Raw genomic sequence first — 19,429 nt, 5'->3', positions numbered from 1 at the left:
CTTAGAGGAAATGGTTTCAGTTTTTCACCATTGAGAATGATGTTGGCTGTTGGTTTGTCATATGTGGCCTTTATTATGTTGAGGTAAGTTCCCTCTATGTCTACTTTCTGCAGGGTTTTTATCATAAATGGGTGTTGAATTTTGTTGAAAGATTTTTCTGCATCTATTGAAATGATCATATTGTTTTTCTCCTTCAGTTTGTTAATATGGTTTATCACATTGATTGATTTGTGTATACTGAAGAATCCTTGCATTCCTGGGAGCCTTAATAAAATTTAGATCTGCAAATATTTGTCTAGGGAAATTGGATTTGATAAAAACACAGGTCACAAAAGAAAATATACAATGGCAGAAGCTATAATGGATGCAATTTGATAGATGTATTAAATACTTCCTGTACAGTTTATACAAAACAGAAATAAATCCTTTGAAAATAATTTTAGTAAAATAAAAATAAAAGTAAAAAGTATTAGATATAAGTTTACATGACAGAATAGGATTGATGCACGAATTAAACTGGCTTAATGGAATTCACTTCAGAAAATGTATTACGTATGCATTCATAAACATGGAGTCCAAGGGACTGCAGCCAAAACATTCAGCTGGTGCGAATGGTGAAGGCCACACTCTGGGGAGAGAATGCCCAGTTCCCACCAGAAGGCAGTTTCCTGAACCCAATGGAACTCAGGCACAAGTGTGGAAACAGCCTTGTTAATTCTGCTCAAACCCCACAGCCTACCAGTTAAGACAGCCATGCATGTGCATGATCCATCTCTCTAGCCATCCCTCCTGCCTTCCCCTGACCTCCTCCAGTTAAACTGGGTGATTCCCCAGCCTGGGTTTCCTAGTTCACACCATTTTCCCTGCCTCGCAGGTCTTTCCGTGCCCTACTTCCTACCCTTCCTTCCAGATGCAGGTCCAGGTCTTCCTCATTGCCTCCCTTGTGGCCTCCATCCCACTGCAATCTAGACCTTGTTCCTCCGCAGATATACTTCTCCTGCCAAGGTCACCAAGGACTTCTACGTTGCCAAATCCAATGGAGTTTCTCAGATTGCCTTCTCTGCCCATCACTCCCTCCTTCTGGTAGAAATCATTTCTTCCCAAGTTTCCACAACCCCTTGTACAATGCAGCTCCATTTGGCCAACGGCCATGTCCAGAGAGGGCTGCAGCTGTGGGCTGTTATCAACCTGTATCCAGGCCAGCTGAGGGAATGAAGACCTCAGTCCTGATGGAGAGAGCTGGGCAATATCCACCACACGCCTCAAACTCAGCAGGTCCCAAACCAAATGCTTTTGGTCCTGACCATTCTATTTCTAATTTTTCCCCTGACTGACTTTCACTGCTCTAGTTGAAGTTCTCATCACCTCCTGACTAGATTAATGTGCCAGCCTCCTTCGTGGTAAGTTTGACCTACTCCAGTTCATCCTATATACAGTTAGCTAGTTTTAAAAAAAATCTCTTCTTTTTTGGTATTTTTAAAAACTGTGGTAAAATATACATAACATACAATTGACGATTTTGACATTTTAAGTGGCATCAATTACATTCTCATGTTGTGCCACCATCATCATTGTCTATTTCTAGAACTTTTTCATTACACCAAACAGAAACTCTGTAACCATCAAACAGTAACTCCCATGCCCCCTCCCTCACCCCTGGTAACATCTAGTCTGTTTTCTGTTTCCCATGAAATGTTTTTAAGGAGACAACTGTGCACCAGGCATCGTGCATCAAAATATCTTCTAAGTCCTCTTCAACTCTCTCCGGTGCTGAATGGTCTGCTCCCTCTGACCCCTGCAACCTCCCTCACCTTTCAGTGCCTTGCTGCTGTCTCTCCCTCCGCCTTCTCCTCGTGTCCCACCCCTATCAGCTCTCAGCCGAGACCTTCTAGGCCCACATAACTGGCATCAAAGTGCAGTTTGGCTTTTGTCTCATGGGGAGCAGCCTCTTGGAATTCTTGGCAATAAAATTCTCCATCTTAGCCCCAGAAAAATTTGATGTCCCCACAAATCTATTGTATAATTTCCTCCTAGAGGTGACAGTGGAAGGAGAACAAATGCAATTTTTGCTTGTGGCACCCAAGATTATTATTTACTCACAGCCTGACTGTCCCCTCTGCTTGTCTTATGGGGTGCTGAATTTGAAACTGCACTGGCAGCAGAAGCGTTAGTGCAGGGATAGAAAGTGGACTGGGCCAGCAGGTGGGGAGAGTCAAAGTGAGGCCTGGATGACAAGGTGACATTAAAGAGCTGGGGCAAGAGTACAGAGAGAACAGAAGTGCTGAAAACACAGACGTGTGAAAAGCAAGGTCGGTTCAAGGAACGAAAGGAGGCCTGGTTGCCTGGAGAGTAGTGGGCACAGAAGAGTGACATGAAACAAGGGTGGAGATGAAATTCCTGAGGGCCTTGCAGATCATGTAAGAAGTTTAGACTTGCCTCCATATTCAATGGGAAGCTCTCACTGTATGAGAAAGAAAACCCCATGTCAAGGGTTTAAACAATAAAGGGGATTTATTGACCCGAGTAACCGAAAAGTTCAGAGGACCTTGAGGTGAGGGCTCTGGCTTAATTTCTCAGGAACTCTCTTCTTTGCTCTTCTGTGAGAGGCCTTGAGCTAGTTTTTCTCAAGGGTGGCAAGATGATTTTTGGCAGCAACCAGGGTACGGGTGTCTTTTTTTCAACAGGAGAGGGAGGGTCTAGCTTCTTTAAGCAGGTGAGGAATGTAACAGAATTCCTCACCTTCACTCTGATTGGTTCGGCCCGGACCAGTCACTGTGGGCGGGCCCTCGCTATGCACCTCTCTGCATAACCTCTCTGTGTAACTCTGCGGTGAAGTTCTTATTCCAATCAGGACCCCCATGAAGCTAGGGCTGGAGTCAATCCCAGTGGCATGGCTGCTACTTAGTAAGGGTAGAATAGGTTCCCCCAAATAATTTGGAAACTATTAGCAAAGGAAGAAAGGGGAAGATGCTGGGTAGGTAATCAAGAAAGTTCATTATACCAGAGAAGGATTTTTAAAGCTGCTCTGAGGAGGACAGGTTGAAGGAGCCAGCAAGGAAGGAGGGCGACCAGTTAGGAGACTGTTGCAGTAGTTCAGTCCTGAGATGACGGTGGTAGAAACTGAGATGCATTTTGGAGATAGAATTGACTGGACTTCGTGATGGATGGGGTGTTGGAGGAGGTAGTTTCGGCCCGACTCTGCGGGATCTCAAATACCAGGTTTTGGACTTCATCTTTGTAGTCAGCGATGGAAGTGTTAAAGTGGGCTGCCTTTTGTGAGAGTAAGAGATTAATAATTTTTATTTTTTTTGGTTTGCCTTTCACTTTCTCTTCCTCCTTAAATTTTTCCCCCACTTTTTACAATTTACCACAGCATATTATTTTGTTCTTGTAATGTTTTCCAGATGATGAAAACACCAAAATCAGAATCTATGGTTTTACAAGAGTTTTATTTACTGCTCACTGTGTATCCAAGTGACTGAGAATATCCTCAAAAATCTGTTTTTTGTAGTCTAATTTTACAAGGACCAAAGGACACATCTTCACTTGAATCTTAGAATACTCTGAGATTAATATTAACTTAGTTGAACGTTTCCAGTTTGAATTAGCATGCTCCAATGCCATTCAATCTTGCAAATTGCTATCCTCAGGAATTGAATGTGCTTTAGCTTTTCAAAATATCAATTATAAGGCATGAGAGTTCAACGGCAGCTTCTGGTTTAACCCTTTAGCTATCCATCATCTAAAGCTTACAGAAATAGTTGAATTAAACTTCAAGGATATAGGGTGACTATTTTTGCAGCCTAAGCAAACAATACCTGCAATTTGATGCCCTTGATGGAAGTGGACTGGTATGTCAATTCTGCATATGAATTCAGCAAAGCACTTACATTAAAGAATTCACTCTTGTTCTCATTCGACTCCATCCTCTCAAAAAGAACCGCTATTTCTCCATTCACTGAAGAAGTCCGGGACTTGGCTTGGTCTCATTTTAAGTTTCCATATATTATTTTGTCATATATTACTCCGTTGTGCTTTGCCCCATCTCTCTGATCGTCAGTGTTCTCGTCCTCTCTTTACCCCTGATTAGGATCCAAGTTCCTGACTAGTTACGTCACAACATTGTTTTGAAGGTCAAGTGAGATGATACATGGAAACGTTGTGAAGACTGCTAAGGTCTCCATAAAACTTCCACTTTTGTGATAATGCAGCACCTGCAATTGTAGCAGTGACCGTCGGGGCCCTTTTGCATTACCGCTTCCTCAGTCTTTGTATGAGGGACTTCTCCAGCCTCCTGAGGACACTAGACCAATGTGCAAGGCAGGCTGAAGTGCCAGGGAATTTATGCCCCTGAGAGCAGTCCTCAACCCATGGCCAGTGGAGCTGGTGGATAAATATCCCAGCCTTTTGCCCCTTGGTGGTGCTGGTAGGTGTGGCACAACTCTAAGAAGTGTCCTATGCAGTCTCCCAGAGGTCCTCAGTAAGCTAAGCCGCGTTCCCATAGTAGTAATTTCATTAACGCACAGTTTTGTGTTCCATTTTATGTTTTACTTCCTCACTTCCTGAACTGGTATTTCCTGGGTTTACCTCTCAAACGAATGACCTGCCCTCAAATTCTTATCTTAAAGTCTGTTTCTGGTGGAACTCAACCTAAGACCCTAGTTCTAATGGTCTTTCAAAAAGTATATGTGCAGCTAGCTCACCGATGACATGCTAGAATTCTCTGGCTTTATCGCCCAGCCTTAGCCCTGGATGGAACTAAGTCTATTTTGCGTCCTGATTGCTGGGACTTAGTGTATTTAGCGGTAACTCTCTGAGAGGTGGTCTCCAAGTAATTCTGGCCACACCCACCATACCCTGAGAGACCATATATCTTATAGAAGGGCCAGCTGAAACACGAGTCAAGCAGACGGAGATTAAATATCACCATTATTGCTAATAAAGATGATACTGGAGAACGTGGCTTGTAGCTGTGGGCAAGTGAGCTTTCTAACACTGAACCCCAAAGTCAGGCAGACTTACCCACACAGTCGTAGAGAGTGTTGGACAACTGAAGGCCTCCAACTGCCCTGGCAGAGCCTGCCAGTCTAAAGTTTGCAGAAAGTAGGAGCAGAACAGGATGTGTTCTGTATGCAGAGACAGATCCCAAAGAGAAAAAGGAGGAAGGGGCTGAGCCACACATGCCAAGCTCCTGTTCTGCCATTCCTCCCTTTTAGGAATGAGAGGGGCCAGAAAGAAACCCAGAATGTTATTGTAATGGATTCCTTTCTCATGGAAACAAGATGCTAGGGGAAAGGAGTTCCCCTTTTCCCATATTCTCCAGGTTTGTGTTCTCTTAGCTCCTTGGGCTTAACCATTAAACTACAGGCCAACTGAGAGTGTGCCTGTCTCCCCTGCAGGAGGAGATCAACAATCTAGGATGACAATGCAGCCCTTACCATGAGCACACCCCCGACCCCTCCCGCCCAAATGCCAACTACTCTTCCTTTGTGTGTTCTCCTGAGCCTGGTGGTGAAGAGGGTAGCTATTGCCCTCAGAAGGCAATTTATCGACTGAAGTAATTACAGGCCACGCTGAACTCCAGCTGAAAGCTCCCCGTTCACTCTTCATTCTAAATTACATCTAACCATGTTGTTTAGAACAGTCTATCAGAGGTTCTGCAAAGAGATTATATGACACTGTAAAGATGCTTCAATAAAAAACATTCCAGTAAAATACTGATGTCCCCAATTTAAAAATAACCCCTCTACCATTGTGAATTTCCCAGGGAGAAATTAAAGTTCTAAGATTAGATTCTCTTGTCTGCTTGAGTTAAAGTTAAAAGGCATTAACGTCTAAAACTCATCCCTCCCAATTTCTGATTCTGCTCGTTCTGAACCAGAGGGGTTCTTCATACCTGAAGAGCACTGTGGTTCTTTCAGCAGCCTGGACAGGGTCTCACTAGAACCACTAGTGTGGTTTTTTCAGAGTCTCAGAAGTTAAACACCAAATTTCTGTTACACCTCACTTTTTAAAGAGTATCATCAAAGCACTCGACACCAACAAAATTAAACAACAGAAAAAAAACCAATACCAAGATTTTCAAGTAATTATCAAGACAAAGTGGTGCTCCCAGAACCTTGCACCTTCCATAAAACAGACTGTGAAATCTTGATTTGGGCTTCACCACGATGCTGTGTAAGTTATCTGAAATCCTTGATCCGTAAACAAACTCAACTAGGAGGAAGCTCCCTCAAGAAGTTAACGTTGGCAACATGTTTTATCATTCCTATGGGAAGAATCAACATATATTTCTCTCAGGGTGACATATGCAACTGTAGGAGGTCAGAATACACCATCCCAATATAGGCCACTCTGGCATAAGGACTATTTTGAGCTGAAGGCAACTCAGAAAAAGCAGGCACAGGATGAGCTCTCTGATGTCCCCTATCTTCTGGAAAGTAAGATCACAAATTCCCCTTGTGAAGGTGTCTCCCCACTGCCACCCCACCCCACCACTGTCCATGGGAAGGGAGTAACAACTTCCAGTGATACAGGAGACAGATGGCCCCGCGAGAGTCTACACAAACAAAACCTTACCAACTAGGCCTTATCTACCATTAATTTCCTATATATTTGCCTTCCTACAATTTGCTGCCCCTAGAAGCTCAAAGTCCTTTCCATTTGTCTTGACACTTCTTTTTAAATGTAACCTCTTATGTTCAAATGCTATAAAGGCCTCTAAGTTTAGCTGTTTCTTTGTAAGTGTTCTCTCTTTCTAGGAAGACCCCACATCATGTAAACCTTTTAACACCAAAGAAATTTGTATGTCTTTTCTCATATTAATATGTCTGTTGTCAGATTATTTTGCAGACCCAGCCAGAGAACCTAAGAGGGCAGAAGAGAATTTTCTTCCCCAAAAGATTTTTACACTCTTGCGAAGTTTAGAAATAGTAGTGATGGCAGGTCCAGTCATTAGTCTGTTTTGAGGTCTTTCTCTCCCACCTTGAACCTTTTTAAAAAAAATTAATTTATTTATTTATGATGGTTATGCTGGGTCTTAGTTATGGCTCCAGGGCTCCTTAGTTGCAGCATGTGAACTCTTAGGGACCAGGGATTGAACCCAGACCCCTGCATAGGGAACACGGAGTCTTAGCCACTGTGCCATCAGGGAAGTCCCTCTCCCAGCTTGAATATTAAATGCCTCTTAACTTCCATTTCCCCTTTGAGCCCCCTGTCTCCAACATTCCCTGATCCATGGAACCTGGGCTCTAAATAATGACACAGTGGCTCCTGCTGTTGCCTTTTGTTGTGAAATTGCTAGGGCATGTGAAGCCTGCCATGCAAGGTGAGTTTCTCCTTCATTTCCTCATTTGTTTTCAGCAGATTCCTGAACTAAAGCTGTTGTTGACATTTCCGCAGCTTGAATCTCTAGGTGTGTTATGATTAGTTTTGGATATGAATGACAGAAAATCCAAAATAACAGGGGGAAGGTTGAAGTTTATTCTGCTCACATAAATGTCTAGGTCAGCATTCCAGTGCTGGTGTACCCTTCCATAGTGTCAGGGATCCAGATTCCATTGACACTGTTGCCCCACCATGCGTGGCTTGGACCTCATTGTCTCATATGCAGAACATCTACATCCTAAGCGAAATAAGGTAGGAAAGGATGTAAGTAAAGCAAATGGTGCTTGTGTCGTTTCTTAAAGAAGACACACGAGTTCAGGCATACCTTGGAGATACTGCAGGCTTGGTTCCAGACTCCTGCAACAAAGCAAGTATCTCAACAAAGCAAGTCACACAAACTTTTTGATTTCCCAGTGCATATAAAAGTGATGCTTACACTATACTGTAGTGTATTAAGTGTGCAATAGTGTTATATCTAAAAAAACAATGTACATACCTTAATTAAAAAACACTTTATTGCTAAAACATGCTAACCATCATCTGAGCCTTCAGTGAACTGTAATCTTTCTGCAGGTGGAGGGTCTTGCCTTGATGTTGATGGTGCTACCTGGTCAGGGTGGCTGCTGAAGGCTGGGGTGGCCATGGCAGTTTCTTAAAATAAGACAACAATGAAGTTTGACTCATTGATTGACTCTTCCTTTTATGAATGATTTCTCTGCAGCACGCATGCTGTTCGATAGCATTTTATCCACAGAACTTCTTTCAAAATTGGAGTCAGGGCGCAGTGGTTGCCCTGGCGCAGTGGTTAAGAATCCGCCTGCCAAGGCAGGGGAGCTGGGTTCGAGCCCTGGTCTGGGAAGATCCCACATGTCGCAGAGAAACTAAGCCCGTGCACCACAACTACTGAGCCTGCGCTCTAGAGCCTGCAAGCCACAACTACTGAGCCCATATGCCACAACTACTGAAGCCCACACGCCTAGAGCCCGTGCTCTGCACCAAGAGAAGCCACCGCAATGAGAAGCCCACGCACCACAACAAAGGGTAGTCCCTGCTCACAATTAGAGAAAGCATGCGTGCAGCAACCAAGGCCCAACGCAGCCATAAATAAATAAATTTATTAAAAAGAAAATTGGAGTCAATCCTCTCAAACCCTGCTGCTGCTTTATGAACTAAGTTTATGTAATATTCTAACTCCTTTATCAACCTTGCTGTTTTATGAACTAAGTTTATGTAATCTAAATCCTTTGTTGTCATTTCAACCATCTTCACAGCATCTTCACCAGGAGTAGACTCCATCTCAAGAAACCACTTTCATCGCTCATCCTTAAGAAGTAACTCTGCATCCATTCAAGGTTTATATGAGATTATGGCAATTCAGTCACATCTTCAGGCTCCACTTCTAGTTGTAGTTGTCTTGCTATTTCCATCACATCTGCAGTTACTTCCTCCGCTGAAGTCCCGAACTCCTCAAACTCATCCTTGAGGACTGGAATCAACTTCTTTCAGTCTCCTGTTAATGCTGATATTTTGACCTCTTCCCGTAAATCACAAATATTCTTAGTGGTGTCTAGAATGCTGAATCCTTTCCAGAAGGTTTTCAATTGGCTTTGCCCAGATACATTATTAGAATCACCATCTATGACTGCTATAGCCTTAGAAAGTGTATTTTTTAATAAGAAGACTTAAAAGTTGAAATGACTCTTTGATCCATGGGCTGCAGAATGGATGTTGTATTAGCAGGCATGAAAACAACATTAATCTGATTGCACATCTCCATCAGAGATATTGGGTGAACAGGTGCACTGTCAACAAACAGTAATATATATATATATATATATATATATATATATATATATATATATATATATATATATATATATTTTGCGGTACACTGGCCTCTCACTGTTGTGGCCTCTCCTGTTGCAGAGCACAGGCTCCAGATGAGCAGGCTCAGCGGCCATGGCTCACGGGACTAGCCGCTCTGCAGCATGTGGGATCTTCCCGGACCGGGGCATGAACCCGTGTCCCCTGCATCAGCAGGCGGACTCTCAACCACTGCGCCACCAGGGAAGCCCAACAGTAATATTTTGAAAGGAATCTTTTTTTCTGAGCAGATCTAAACAGTGGGCTTAAAATACTCAGTAAACCATGTTGTAAACAGATGTGCTGTCATCCAAGCTTTGTTGTTCCATTTACAGAGCACAGGCAGAGTAGACTTAGCATAATTATTTTTTAAAATAAGTTTATTTATTTTTGGCTGCATTGGGTCTTTGTTGCTGCATGTGGGCTTTCACTAGTTACGGCAAGCAGGGGCTACTCTTCGTTGCGGTGTGCGGGCTTCTCATTGAGGTGGCTTCTCTTGTTGCAGAGCACAGGCCCTAGGTGTGCGGACTTCAGTAGTTGTGGCTCACGGGCCTAGCCGCTCTGCGGCATGTGCGATCTTCCTGGACCAGGGCTTGAAGCCGTGTCCCCTGCATTGGCAGGCAGATTCTTAACCACTGAGCCACCAGAGAAGCTCAGACTTAGCATAATTCTTAAGGGCCCTAAAATTTTGGGAATGGTAAATGAGCAATGGCTTCAACTTAAAGTCACCTGCTGCATTAAGCCCTAACAGGAAGTCGGCCTGTCCTTTGGAGCTTTGAAGCCAGGCATTAACTTCTATGAAAGTCCTAGATGGCATCTTCTTCCAATAGAAGGCTGCTTTGTCTACATTGAAAATCTGTTGTTTGGTATAGCCACCTTCATAAATTATTTTAGCTAGATCTCCTGGATAACTTGCTGCAGCTTCTTTATTACCAGTTGCTGCTTCACCTTGTACTTTTATGTTATGAAGATGGCTTCTTTCCTTAAACTTCATGAACCAACTTCTGCTAGCTTCAAACTTTTCTCCTGCAGCTTCCTAAAGGAAGAGAGTTAGGGCCTTGCTGTGGATCAGGCTTTGGCTTAAAGGAATGTTGTGGCTTATTTGATCTGCTATCCAGACCATTAAAACTTTCTCCACAACAGCAATAAGGTTGTTTTGCTTTATTATGCATGTGTTCACTGGAGTAGCACTTTTAATTTCCTTGAAGAACTATCCCTTTGCAGTCACAACTTGACTGTTTGGTATAAGAGGTCTAGCTTTTGGTCTCTCTCACCTTCCAACATGCCTTCCTCATTAAGCTTAATCATTTCTAGCTTTTGACTTAAAGCGACAAATGTGTGACTCTTCCTTTCACTTGAACACTCAGAGGCCATTGTAGGGCTCTTCACTGGCCTAAGTTCAATATTGTTGTGTTTTAGGGAATAGGGAGGCCTGAAGAGAGGGAGAGAGATGGGCTGGTTTCGGGTGCTCATGGCACCCCAAAACAATGACAATAGTAACATCAAAGATCAATGATCACAGATCACCATAACATATATAGTAATAATGAAAAAGTTTGAAATACTGTGAGAATTACCAAAATGTGAGGGACACGAAGTGAGCAAATGCTGGTGGAGAAACGGTGCGGATAAACTTGCTTGATGCCGGGTTGCCACGAAACTTCAGTTTGTAAAAAACACAGCATCTGAAAAATGCAATACAGCAAAGTGCCAATAAAACAAGGTATGCCTATACCCTGAACTACCGGAGAGGCTGAGAAATGTAGTCTTCATTTTAGGCAGCCATATACCCAACTAAACTTATTATTATTAAAGACATATATAAATACTGGGGGCAACTGGACTACCAGACTAATTGCCCTGGTGAGGACACATACTTCTGGAGAGCCCTCCTCAGCACACCACCTTCTCCTGCTTTTGATTGGCCCAGCCTCCAGCAGTACTTCTCTCGGCTCTGCCTTTTCCAGCAATAGTGGATATGTCCTAGGGCTTGATTTCCCTCTACACCTTTCTGGGAGGAACAGCTGAGTTTGTCACAGTATAATTTATTTCTTAAGTTGTTCCCTTTCCTTCCCTAACACATATAGGCCTAACAGTATTTGTAGGATCTGATGCTTCCTTCCTTCTTTTTTTTTCTTAAACTTTCTCTCCTTTCTGGCCCAGATAATGTTACCTTTCTCATCTAGATTTTGTCTAACGGGGTCTTCTGTTCTGAGAGATAAGTCACTAGGTTCTGGTCTATCAAAGGCAACTACTGTCCAAAAAAAATCTTGAGCACTCTCACTCTTCCGAGTGAGATAATCAGCACGTATTTTCTGACTGGGCTGACAGCCAATCCAGGGTTGGATTCCATTTATCACTGCCCTGCTCACTCTCTTCTATTATGCTTCATCTTTCTTGCTGCCCTCCTTTAGAGTCTTAATGCTCAGAATTTCTCAGGTGTGCCCACTCTGGGCACAGACAGCACTCACGTCCTTACCTACAATCACAGCGACATCTGGACACTCATTCAATACCCCCCGAACAGTCTACTTGCATTTGACTGCTATTCCCCTCTCAAATGGTCCAGACTTTCAGGTACACTTGGCACCACTGTCCCAGTCTTTAAGGTGCAATTCACCAGTGGTTCTTCCCAAGGAGTCTCTGCGTGGCTCTAAGAGAGCACTTTGCCAGTAGTGGCCTGTATCCACGCTCCCTCTGGGACAGTCAGTACAGTTTGCTGAGACTTTGCTTATACTCTTGTTCAATTTCTTTGGAACTAAGTTATTATTTCTGTCCTTATGTTCCAGATGATCCCCCCCAAGTATCTACCAACCTAAGAAAAAAACCTCTTAAATGAATGAAACTCCAAGTACAGTATCCTGTCCCTTTTATCTTCAATTTCACTTTTCCTTTAATATCTGTTGGATCTGTTCTCTAAAATCTCAACTTTATCTCCAAAAATGCTTTCTCCTTCTCAAACTTAATTACTCTTCATTTATTTTGTTCTCATCCTGTCACTGGTCCTGTTCTAAGACTGAAGCACATTCTAGAAACACCCCAGATATTCCTTGATTTTCTGAACAAATCTGATTCCTAGAGACACAAGTTTCTAGGCACAGGACTAACTTCCTTCTTGATCTTTGGTTTTGAAACAACGGTAGGTTTTTCATTAAATAAAGGCTCCCATTTATTGTTTGCTGGTTTTCAATGAAAAGCATTGTATGGGTGTCTGCACAGCTTGAGGCTTGGATTCTAAAGCGTTGGCCACAGCTCATATAATTTACAAATCCAGTCAATTGTGGATCACATGGTGGGAGATTACTCTTGAGATTCTGGACAGGCTGTACCACATGACTTCAAGATTAGTCTTGGTGCACTGCCTATACAGGCTTGCATTAACAGTTGAAAACTAGAACTTCAGACTCCAGTGCTCTCTAGTACACATGCTGTGTAAAGTACGCATTTGTAAAGAAATCATAGAATTAGAAGATCACCATTTTGCAAGCCCTAAAAAAAATTCTAGATAACATAAACCAGTGGATATTAAAATGGTTTGATGGGAAACTTTATAATGATGCACCAGACTGACAGCACCTGAATGCACTGATCAATTGTGACATCTCTATAAGTGGCACATCAGATATCATGTACCTGATGTGATGTGAGAGAAAGCACACATCTCTTATGAATTATTTTTGTAAAAATTTTTTTGAACACAAATTTTTAATGGAGCTTCTAGATATACCAGTTTGCAGGAAAAACTGGTGATAGAGGAACATGTTAAATGACACAAAGAGGATACGCTATCCAAATTCAGAAAGTGAGAAAGATGACCTAATCTCTTTAACAAGTAAGTGGCAGTTAAAATGAAAGGGAGCATAAACTGTTATACATAAGACCCTTAAGGACCACACCAACCAAATGCAAAGTATGTATCTCACTAGAATCCTGATTTAAGCAAACCAAGTAAAAAGACATCTTGAAAAGTTTTTAAAAATCTATTTTTACTTATAGAAAAGTTGCCATAGTACAAAGAATTCCCACATACCCTTCACTTAGATTTCCCCAAATGTTAACATCTTATTGCATCTACTTTATCATTCTCTCTATATATACATACCCATATTAGGGGTGTGTGTGTGTGTGTGTATGTGTGTGTGTGTGTGTGTGTGTGTTTTCTTTTTTTTTTTTTGGGCTGCGCTGCATGGCATGCAGGATCTTAGTTCCCTGACCAGGGATCAAAGCCGGGCCCCTGGGTTTCCCTGGTGGCACAGTGGTTAAGAATCTGCCTGCCAATGCAGGCGACACGGGTTTGAGCCCTGCTCCGGGAAGATCTCCCATGCCGTGGAGCAACTAAGCCCATATGCCACAACTACTGAGCCTGCACTCTAGAGCCTGCAAGCCACAACTACTGAGCCCATGTGCCACAACTACTGAAGCCTGTGAGCCTAGAGCCCGTGCTCTGCAACAAGAGTAGACACCACAATGAGAAGCCTGCACACCACAACAAAGAGTAGCCCTCCACTCGCCACAACTAGAGAAAGCCCATGCACAGCAACAAAGATCCACTGCAGCCAAAAAAAAAAAAAGCCAGGGTCCTTACAGTGGAAGCCCGGAATCCTAACCACTGGACTGCCAGGGAATTCCCCATATTAGTTTTTTATTGCCAACAAAGTGCTCCTTTTCCCTTAACAACTTCAGTGTGTATTTTCTAAAGACAAGAACATTCTTACACATACTACACTGCAATTGCTGAAATCTGGAAATTAATATGAATACCATAACATTTACTACAGACCTTACTCAAATTTTGCTAATTGTCCCACTAATATCTTTTACAGCAGAAGAAAACCATATTTTCTTGGTCCAGGATCCAATCCAGGATCACACAATGTGATACCTCTCTAGTCTTCTTTAATTTGGTACAGTTACTTCAGTCTTTGTTTTTCATGACCTTGATTGTTTGAAGATTAAAGGCCAATTATTTGTAGACTGTCCCTCACTTGGGTTTAGTTGATGTTTCTTCAGTATATTCACATTATACATTTTGGGGAAGAACCCTGAAAAGTGATGTTTTGTCTTCCTCATTGCATCTTATCAGGAGGCATACAATATTTGTCCTGTAACTGGTAATGTTGTAAAAAGACATTTTTGAGACAACTAAGGAAAACTGAAAACATATGATATTAGGAAGTTATTGTTAATTTTGTTAGATGTCATAATGGTATTGTGGTTGTTTTTAAAAAAATGGTATTCATCTGTTAGCCGTATATACATTGTAGGGGAAAGTGAAGTTATTTGTCTTGATGTCCATTTCTAGGGCGTTTAATAACTCCAGGTAGAAAGCAATAATAATAACATAGTCAGATTTTGATTTTTCTGAAATAGTGTCCGATTTGTGCATCATCCAGGACTTTGACCACTGTTCCTCTCTTCTGTGGCTCCTCTTTTGGTCACTACATTCACAGCTGACCCAATGTAGTACAGAAAGCACACGTCTGTCAAATTTTGTGACTTGCTGGATGACGAAAGCTTGTGGGGAAGAGACTGAAACTACTGGTTTATAAATAATTTGAACATTTCACTTCTTTGTGATTGGCACGTCTTCCTTATTATAGATAAAAATGAGTCTAATGAAATGAGATCATTTACAATGATTACATAACAAAACTTCAGAGCTCATATATAAAAAGTTTTCATTTTATTTAGTTTCTACTTTATTTTTGGGAAAAAAATTAGTTTTTTAGAAGTTTATTTTGGACTTCCCTGGTGATGCAGCGGCTAAGAATCCGCCTGCCAAAGCAGGGGACACGGGTTCAATCCCTGGTCCGGGAAGATCCCACGTGCTGCAGAGCAACTAGGACCGTGTGCCACAACTACTGAGCCCACGCTCTAGAGCCCATGAGCCACAACTACTGAAGCCTGCGAGCCTAGAGCCTGTGCTCCGCAACAAGGGAAGCCACTGCAATGAGAAGCCCGCGCACCGCAACGAAGACCCAAGACAGCCAATTTAAAAAATATATATATATTTTACCAAAGACTAATCCTTTGCTGATGTTCAAATTTAAAGTATTCTTTTGCATCTGTCTCATTGGAGAAAACATGAAACATTGCTTCTGTGGCAGTTTCTTCTAGTTTTTCAAGGACTCATGTAGTAGCAACTGGTTCAAAATACTGCTTTGTTTCAAAGCATGCAGTTTAGATGTATCTTCACTAATGATGGCGATATTTCCATTTTGTTCCTGAGCTGTCAGGTCACTTTCACTGTCAGACAGGGTACATAGCAGAGTGTCATTTTCATAGGTTGGAAAATAATACCTGAAAACAACCACAGATATACTGAATAACCAAAACTATACATTATCCAGAAAATTTCTAGGCAGCTGAATGTATACATCACTATAATTTTGCTAGGTTTCCTTGCCAACAATTTCAACTGCATTTTGCAAAGGCTGTAAGGGAGAGAACTCCTGAATTACTTTTACTTTGACCTTTACTGGCTGAAATCAGTCTTACTAGTATCCTTGCTAGTTGGCAATTCAGCCTTGGCTTGATATCTACCATAACAAGACACTCACTATCTTAAAAGGCAGCCTACCCCACTATCAGGCAACTCTAGCTATTAAATAATACCTTCTCGATAAAGCTAAAAATGACATCTCTCTCATTTCTACTCAAAGGGCCCAGTTCTTCCCTAAGGTTAACAAGTTCAAATACAGTTACTCTTTCATACACTGCTCCTTTTATCAGTTGTATCTGATAAAAACAACTGCTTCTGCTTGTGAAGTTTTTTTTTCCCTCCCCCAACCTAATCATCACTATTTCCTTCATTATAAATTATCAAACATTAAAATATCTAAAGAATTTTTACTCTGGTTCCTTCTCTGGACACACTTTGTAGTTAGTTCTGAAATCTAAAGGTTTCGACCTGAATGAGAATTATAGGAACAGGGTCTCAGGTCAATCCAGGGCTGACCTTGCCTCTCATAAATCTGGGATTTTCTAAAGAGGAATTAAATAAAGGGATGAAATAATGGAGAAGCAGCAAAGAAATGTATGTCTGGTTGAGCAGTACTCACTGTGGTTGATCCCATGTCTGTCTTTCAGGAAGCAGTGAAGTATGTTTAGCTTCTTCCATGTGAGTCCTTAAGTCTGCTTTGGACTTGAACTTCTCATGGCAGCCATAACATCTACATTGGTGAATTTGCCGCCGAATGAAATTGACTAGTTTCACTTGTTCATAGAAGTTCAGTCCTGAAAATGACAGTACACAGAATCATCAGACAACTGGTCAGACCCATTTTTGCATTTTTATAATTTTTTAAAAGAACCGCTTCTCTTTATTAACCAACCTGAAGAGGCAGTGCAGTTTTAAAGCATATTAATAGATATCAAATAATAACAGCCAATACTTATATAGGGCTTATGTGCTAGGCACTGTTCTAATCACTTTCCATGCATTAATACGTTTAATCCTCGCAATACCCTATCACATAGGTGGTGTTACCGTATCCACATTATACATTAGGAAACTGTCCAGAATTGCACAGCCTGTAGGTGTAGAGCCAGGATTTGACACCAGGCTGTTGGCTCCACAGCCCATGTTCTTGACTATTAATCTATTACATATATAACATATACACATGCCATAAGAGTGGTAAAGTAAAGTAACATGTCCAAGAGTCTAGGAAAGTAGTCGGTGAGTTGAGGTGTGGGAAGTGAGCTTTTTATGGTCTTGGATACATTAGCAAGTCAGTACTTTATGTCTTCATGACCCTAATCTTTCTATCATAGTGATCCAATTGGGTCCATCTATAATAAATAATCTAGCTACACTACCAAGCAGCGCAGTAGTGTTTTACATACTCTATCCACTCTCTGTAACATTCTGCTGACCCGAGGCCCAACGTCACACACCCAGTAAGTGCTAGAGCTGGAATATGAACTCTAGTGTGACTTCAAAATCCACGTTTTTTCCACTAGTCCCCACCACATTATGATATTAACCATTAACCTGTACTTTATTTGAAGCAATCATATATGTAGAAAAGAAGAAAGACTATATGAAATCAAAACCATATGTGAATATTATAGTTCAAAATGGTTGTGAATCACGGTTTCAGGCAGTTCTGTTGAGACCATCTGTGGAGAGACACATTTTGGCTGTGCACTCTCCAATCACAACTGTGCAACGCAGGCATCGTTTACGGGATGGTGTATAAAAAAATGCAGCATCATGGAAAACAACTTCCGAATCAAACTCACCAAGTTCTGACTTTATTTTGAGGAGATCAAATTCATGTGCATCCTAAAAAAAGGAACGAATATATCTGTGAGCATATAAATTATTTAATCTTTCAGGCTGAAGTTATAAACAGACAGCTTATTCACAGGAGTTTGAACACTGTAGAAACTCAGTCTCGGTTCATCATCTGCTTTTGAAGTCTTCGAAATCTAACTGCTTCCCCCCACATCCAACTGCTTTATAAAGCACAGTCCAAACAAGTCATGTCAATCAGTTAAAACATTTAATTGTTCACAGCTTGTATCTCCAGTCTTTACAAATTTACTCTGTATGCATTCTGCAGTCTGACAGAAGTGTCCTCAGTCGCTAGGTAAGATGTGGCCCTACTGTACTGTGTGTCTGGACTAGAATTATGCTCCACAAGCAGATAGGTAATTTAAAAAATTCTGCTCTTCGTTTTATGCTGTCAAATACAGTGTTTAAATCTGCAAGTTTCTCTTCACTCATACCTTCCCACAAATTGCATGTCTTGATTTTCATGATGCATAGACTTATTTTTATTCTGTTCCATCCCTGCAATCGCCCATCTGGGTAAATGCTTCAACTTATAAGCTCACAGAGAATAAAGACCGCCTAACTCCCCGTGAAGGTATTCAGTGTAGCATCACAGTCAGGATAATTAAGAATTCCATGATATGTTATCACTGAAAGTAACTGAGCAGAGGTTGAGGACACCAGTCAAGGATACTGCAAAGGGAATTCTTACACAGGATAGGGGGACCAAGGCTCCTTCCAATTCAAAGATACTAGGATATTATGAGTTACATTTAAACACTGGAAACTATACACACATACTAGTGGCAACCTGTTTCAGACAAAATGACTCTGTTTTGACTTAAGTAAATACCCATAGCCTTTTGAACACCTTTCAGGTCCTTGTTTTTATGAATGAGAATGGAATGAACACGGGTGAAAAAGGAGAGTCTGCTCCACTATGACAGAGCTGAGTGGCGGGAGGGGAGGGAGGGCACATCAGAATAATACAGTAATATTTTTCTGTTACACTCAACTCTCTACTCCCAATATAACATAAAGATGGCCTCCAGAAAGGAAAGCGCAAACTGGAAATGTCCTCAAACTTCTTCTCTCTAAATCCTTTTAACTGAAGGAGCTGCAAGACCACACCCTGTGCCCTCTCCACCTCCATGGCTCCCCCACCCCCATTTCCCCCAAGGGCTCTGTAAACGGCATCTTTTTCTCTTTCTGCTCTCCTTGTTCACCAGCATGGGAAGCACTGGAAAAAGACTCAGAACCTGTCCATATCCTGGGTATTGTTAATCGTGGTTGCAGATCCCACAGTCTAGGCCAGAACTATCTCATAAGCATCTCAGAGGTGGGATGGCATCAGTGGTCTGTGAAATCCCAAACTAACAGTTCACCCAGGTCCAGTCAGTTGTACTTAACTGCCCTGAGTTCTAGTTCTCCTCCATGGACCTGCCCTGTCTCTTCTGTTTTGCTTATAGCACTTTTAGGAAGGGGAAAATAATTGAGAAACTAAAGGTGTAAGATGATGAGGCTGCAGTTATCATCAGCTTCTCCCTGTTGGAACAACGAAACAAAATTCAAATGAATAAAAGTGTCTCACCTCCATGTGGACACATAATTTCTCAATTGTTTCTGCTTGCTTTTCACAAAATAGGCAGACAGCAGAGAGAGGGTGTTCTTCCCAATCAGACCAGTCACTGTGTTAGAAAGAAAAGAGCAAACATGGAGATTCTCTTCATTAAGAGGGCGTCCTGCACAGTGACTTGGTATTACTTTCTGCTCCCTAGGAAACCCTGCCATTCTCTTTCAACTCTGACATTTCTGTAAAGACTGTCATATCATATTATGACTTTTTGATACAGTTTTTGAAATTCAAAGTAGCACCATGAAATTAATATAAATAGCAAA

General features: G+C 41.7%; 1 protein-coding gene across 1 annotated transcript in view; it reads right to left on the bottom strand.

The window, feature by feature from the left end:
* Positions 1-15,258: 15,258 nt before the first annotated feature.
* ZNF277 (zinc finger protein 277) overlaps positions 15,259-19,429 on the bottom strand; it is a 115,487-nt gene continuing 111,316 nt past the window's right edge. The window contains exons 9-12 of the mRNA XM_065884220.1: positions 19,122-19,218; positions 17,497-17,539; positions 16,311-16,485; positions 15,259-15,549 (exon numbers count right to left, since the gene is read on the bottom strand). Coding sequence (XP_065740292.1) covers positions 15,363-15,549; positions 16,311-16,485; positions 17,497-17,539; positions 19,122-19,218 — 502 coding nt within the window. The 3' untranslated portion in view covers positions 15,259-15,362. The remainder of the gene's footprint in view (positions 15,550-16,310; positions 16,486-17,496; positions 17,540-19,121; positions 19,219-19,429) is intronic.

This window comes from Phocoena phocoena, chromosome 9, assembly GCF_963924675.1.
Source record: "Phocoena phocoena chromosome 9, mPhoPho1.1, whole genome shotgun sequence".
In the NCBI taxonomy this organism is placed as follows: domain Eukaryota; kingdom Metazoa; phylum Chordata; class Mammalia; order Artiodactyla; family Phocoenidae; genus Phocoena; species Phocoena phocoena.
This window is presented reverse-complemented; position numbering and strand designations above follow the sequence as displayed.